This window comes from Arachis hypogaea, chromosome 2 (genome assembly GCF_003086295.3).
Source record: "Arachis hypogaea cultivar Tifrunner chromosome 2, arahy.Tifrunner.gnm2.J5K5, whole genome shotgun sequence".
Lineage (NCBI taxonomy): Eukaryota > Viridiplantae > Streptophyta > Magnoliopsida > Fabales > Fabaceae > Arachis > Arachis hypogaea.
The window spans coordinates 73,190,434-73,195,948 of NC_092037.1; the positions used below are offsets into that span (position 1 = coordinate 73,190,434).

Sequence of the window (5,515 nt, forward strand, 5' to 3'; positions counted from 1 at the left end):
AGCATAATGAGTAATAAGTAGGTAGAAGAGCATTAGAGACATTAAACATAACACAAGCATGATAACTAAGCTTAAAACCCATCTTTGACAATAGTAAGGTTCCAAATTTAAATTATCTATATTAATTACCTTTTGAATTAAGAGTAAACCATTTTTTTATAAACAAGCGAATGACATCAAAGGTAAAGAAGTATTAGAAAATGCAGGTGTGCAAAGAGATTATTAGAAGTTCAAAATCATTAGAACTCAGCAGTCAACATCACATAATAAAGGAACCAAAAAACAATATATTGGATCTACATCAAACAGTTTGGATCCCTTTTTCTCTTTTCCATTCAATATATAATACAAATGATCCTGAGAATACAATAGGTGGGGCAAAGAATGCAAATCAACAAGTATTATGTACACAAAAAGAGAGAAACAAATCAAGAAAGGCAAAAAGATGAGTGAATAATATTGTTATCTCATGAGAACCGAAACATTAATCTGAAGAAAGAATATTTCTCCTACCATCAGCCATTTCTTCTCAAAACCTCTAACTACAAAGCTGAGTACACAATTGTTGGATCTTGGAATCTGTTGGATTTTGCATGTAGTATACACCGGACTTACCGTTGCTTGAGCATGTTACGTTCAGCTGGTTGCCGAGCTGGGTTGTCTGCAATTTTGGTTTTACAACAACATCAATATCCAAGACAAAACCACAAAACACATAATCACAGCAGCATCATGACATATTAAATGGTTAAAATCAAGAGCAGAGCCATCTTTGATTATAAGAGGTACTTTGAAATGAAAATATTTGTCTAGGTAATGGGTAATGACCATATGGTTCTACGAATTCTTTAGAATTCATAATACAATAAAGTTGTTTAAGATTGCCTCAATTCCTTGAAAAGTTTTGTAAGCTTTTCAATGTCAAATCAGGAAGTGAAAAAACGTTATGGTTTTACTGATATTATTCAAATAAATGAAGTTAATCATTGTTAGTTAACTAGTCTATCATCATTAGATCATCCTTTTGACCTTAACTCATTATTTAATAATTATATGTATCACGCACTTGTAAATAACTGATCTCATCCCTAACTTTGCATCAAATCACTTCAATCAATTTTTATTCATATACTCATCTATTTACATGCAAGGGAGTTAAAGATGCATTAACAACTCATAAAACAGTGAGTATTTTTATATTGATTTTTTTTTTAAAAAAAGGAAGAAAAAGAATAAAGTCAATAGGTCTTATAATAAATGTCATTGAGATATTATGCCTTTGAGTTTTGTGGAAAGTTCATTACCGAACAAGATGCGGCCTTTGTGTTGCAGCTCCATTTTGAAGTTGGGACACAAGACAGATAATGGCACCAGGAGCAGTGATCATTTGCATCAACACCATGAAGAAGTGCAACCAGGCCAACAGAAAGTCTATCACATAGACAATTTAATATAAAAAGAATTAAATTCAGAACTAGAGAACTGGGTGAAAAGAAAAGCATGGATGCATTTAAGATGAGTGACTAGACAGAAGTGGCAATGTAGTGACAAACACCGGGTTTCACATATACATGCATATTTTAGTAAAGGATGGATTTAAGTTTAGTACTAACATTAGATAGCTTTGTTTTGTTAGAATAGAAAATTCTTTTAACAGATCCTGGCTATGATTCTCCCTGGTTAGTCCTCATTCAACTTAAGAATAGGTTCAGGAGATGTAACTAAAAATCAATTGTTAATGATTGCCGCAGAGGCACCAAACAGAGAACAGCACTAATACCTGAGGATTTCTGCTATGGTTAGCTTCAGTTTTGAATTCTTGTATAGTATTATTATTTAAGCAACTAAATGATTTGATCGCTCTTGATTAACTAAATGAGCAATGCATCCTTTATACACAATACAGCTAGTAACAACTAGTACATAAGTTTGCTCCTTTTCTAACAAGATTTTGTTGGGGGACTCAACTAAAATACTTCCTAAACCTTCCTGAAAGCATTACTTTACAATATAATTTTCATAACTGAGATTAACAAGGACCTGATAGCATGTTTTGTTTCCGGGTTGGAATCCTCTAAATGATGGTTCGGACAAAAGCTCCTATACAGTAGCTTTGATCTCAAACCATGGTTTTAAAAATTTTAACCAATATCCAACTATGCCATAAGCTTTGGAAGATGAAAAGAAAGGACAAACTATCATTTTTAATGCTCCTTAAGGTACTATCTGTTTTGCTGACTTCCATATACAGTTTTCTAGCTGGAAATCAATGACCTAGCATTTATAGATAATAATAGGAAAAACTTTCCAAGTTAATCATTTATGTTTAAGCCGCTCTCAATCAAATTGGGTCCTCTTCGACCCTCTGAGGCTCAAATTGTCACAGTAGCTGTTCTTATTCAACACTAAATCAATTTAGCTATTCTTTAACACATGTAGACAAATATCTTATTAATAGCCGGAAAAGAAACTTTGGTAAGAAATAAATAATTGTAAAACTGTTTACTAAGCAATGAAGAATGTAAGATCATAAAAGTTTTAATGCCCAATAAACTATAAACGGAATTTAAGATTTAGAAAGGTTTTGTATCCTTTTTTATATTCTGCCTACAGAAAATAACTAGGTTCATCAATTCTCCATGATGAATGTCTTTTCCTAATTTCCTTTTAGTGCAGTAGAAACCAAAACAAAACCATTCACAAAAATGAACCAACCCAGATAATTGAATTGAGCCCTGGTCTCATTATCTATATAAATATGGTAAATATTGTTCAACTATTTCCTTTTCAGATACTTATGCTAGAGCAACTTGATCTAAGAAAAAGGTTACACTTCAGATGCTTACCCAGCAATTATGATGACCAGTGAAAGGACCCATAATATGCATTGATACTTCTTGAATTTAGGCTTACTTCGTCCTGGAGAATATTGTATCGGAGCATATCTTTGGTTAACCCACCCGAACTGTGGGCGTATCAAAAACACAAATCCGAGAAGAAATCCGGTGAGAAAGCCGCCAATATGGGCAAAATTGTCCACATGTGGGAGAATCCCCACTGCTAGGTTGACGACAATGATGACAACAAGGGTGAAGAGTGCTGCTAGCTGCACACGACAGGATGCCATGATTGTCAATATTTTGCTTTAAAGAGCACAAATCTATCCCCTTGATTAAGATACTCATAGTTCAAATTTGATACATTCAATAAGCACCTTATTATCATATATAGACCAGTTAGTAATGAGTTCTGAAAGCATGCCTCCTAGCAAACCAAAAAGTGCACCGGAAGCGCCAACAGAGATGTTTGACTGAATGAAAAGTGCAGAAAGCAAGCTCCCCCCGAATCCAGAAATGACAAATAGCAACCCAACAAGCACTGTAACACAGGAATTGGTTAACAATTTAGAGATAGCACAAATAATAAAAAATCAAATCAGGAAATCAAAGTTCCTGGAGGACACCCGAAATCGAAGGAACTGCATTTTGTACCATTTTGATCAATTTATCAGATGAGAAACAGTACTGTATTCACATTATTCCTCAAATCAGATATTTGAATGTTAATACTTATAATTTGTGACTTTAAGTCCAGGCCCCAGAGTCTATCATGTGAAGACTTACTCTTAAGGCTGGTCTTAAGCTGTATTTGTTGACAACTTTTGAAAACTAATCTTAGTACTGTCTTTTGCCTTATCTATATACTTCTCTACTCAAAACCATGAAGAAGTACAAACCTAGAGTATCAGAATAAGAGAAGGCAAAACTCATCAGAAAAAAACAACATCTTTCACTTTTATCACTCAGACATGCTACTCTATAACAATTAAGGCTCTCCACGTTTTTTGTCTTAAAACCTGATGATTGCAAGGTACAGAAAACGGAGAAACAAACAAATAAATCCAAGGTCTTAGTAATTTTGAATATGTTAAACATACCGAATCCAAATTCCTGCTCAAGCCGAATGCCAATGATTAGAATACCCAACATGTTTGCCAACAGATGGAAAACACCACCATGAAGCCACATACAAGTGATGAGGCGCCAACCCTGGTGTCTATGAACCACTCTATCCACATCAAGAGCCCCCATCTTCTGAAGCCTAAGAAATCATAAACAAGCACCAATTCCTCAACCACAGCAACAATAATCCCCAATTTAAGAGAAAATAACAAAAGAAAACAATAACAGCAATATTACAGCCACAATTGCCATTGCAGATTGCAATTTAAAACAGTTTGATTGCATAAATTAAGTCTGATATATAAAATTTTCATAAGCAGTGAAAATTTTCATAAAAGAGTTTGATATATAAAATTACACATGAATCTCATCCACAAAAATTTTCATAAGTTTAGATTCTCCCATCCATGTAAATTTCCACTCAACCCTATCATTATCCCAATCAAACATAACCTAAATTTCATGCCAACAAAGGGGGAAATGAAGACAAAAAAAAATCATGAGCTAGTAGGATAAACAAAAACAATTAATTAAAAAAAAACAAAAAAAAGAAGAAAAACGCACGTCAATGATGAAGGTCCCAAGAGGGGATTCTCTTTGAAAGGCTGAAAGGAGAAGCGGCCCAAGAAGGTGGCAATGCAAGAAGCAGAATTCTTGGGGCAGTTGTTGACATACATGGTGATAACGAACACAACGGTGTTTGCAACAACGAACAAAGGTATCAACCATGGGAACCACTTCTTGTAATGCTTCACCTCAATGAATGATCCAGCTGGTGCTGGTGCTGGTGCAGGTGCAGGTGCAGGTGGTGCTACCTCCACTGGGTGCACCGTATTGTTGTTGCTGTTGCTGCTGGTTCTCTTAGAGTTGACCCTTATGTGGACTTCTTGTGGTGAAGGTGGCACTTCAGCCATGAGTCAAATGCAAAGAGAAAGTGTTAGTTGTTGGTGGTGTTTCAGCCAGAGATTTTTTAGTGTGAGAATTGAATTTGAATGAAGATTGTGTTTTGTGTAAGAAGAAGAAGAAGTAGAAGAAGAAATTGAAGATGAAGAGACAAATGATTTCGGGTTTAGCTCACCAACTTTGCTTGTGCGAGTGGGACACTTGTTTGAGAAAGAATATTTATAGAATTCGGGAAACAATGGTCTTATTATTTTTAGGAATATACTATTATTTTTATCCATACAAATTTTGTACGCTTATAAATTTACTCAGGAAATAATAAAATTTGTATCCATTAATGAATTTTATACGAATAAAATTATTTAAATTCTAAAAAATTATTCAAAAATCTTAAACTACCTTTGTAAACTTAACCTAATTCATTATAATTCCTAACTTTTTATTGTCATTAAATTTTTTTCAATATTTATTTACATTTATTACAACTGTCAGTATTACTATCACCGCAATTATCACTGTTGTTGTCTTCTTTTCCCTACTACTACTATCCTCCCAATAATTTAGTTTTACAAGAACGTGAAAAATAGCCAATTTCTAGCACGAATCCAACTTTAATTGCGCTGTAAACTGATGTCATACTATACCAAGAA

At 34.0% G+C, this 5,515-nt stretch overlaps 1 protein-coding gene across 1 annotated transcript; it reads right to left on the reverse strand.

Annotated features, from left to right (window-relative positions):
- Nucleotides 1–290: 290 nt before the first annotated feature.
- On the reverse strand, nt 291–5,139 carry LOC112747994 (RHOMBOID-like protein 1). Its single transcript, XM_025796204.3, has 6 exons — nt 4,527–5,139; nt 3,938–4,101; nt 3,215–3,378; nt 2,847–3,106; nt 1,305–1,431; nt 291–661 (listed from the first exon to the last, which is right to left on the reverse strand). The coding sequence occupies exons 1-6, from the start codon at nt 4,874–4,876 to the stop codon at nt 539–541; spliced, it is 1,188 nt and encodes a 395-aa protein (XP_025651989.1). The 5' UTR covers nt 4,877–5,139; the 3' UTR covers nt 291–538.
- Nucleotides 5,140–5,515: the final 376 nt, after the last annotated feature.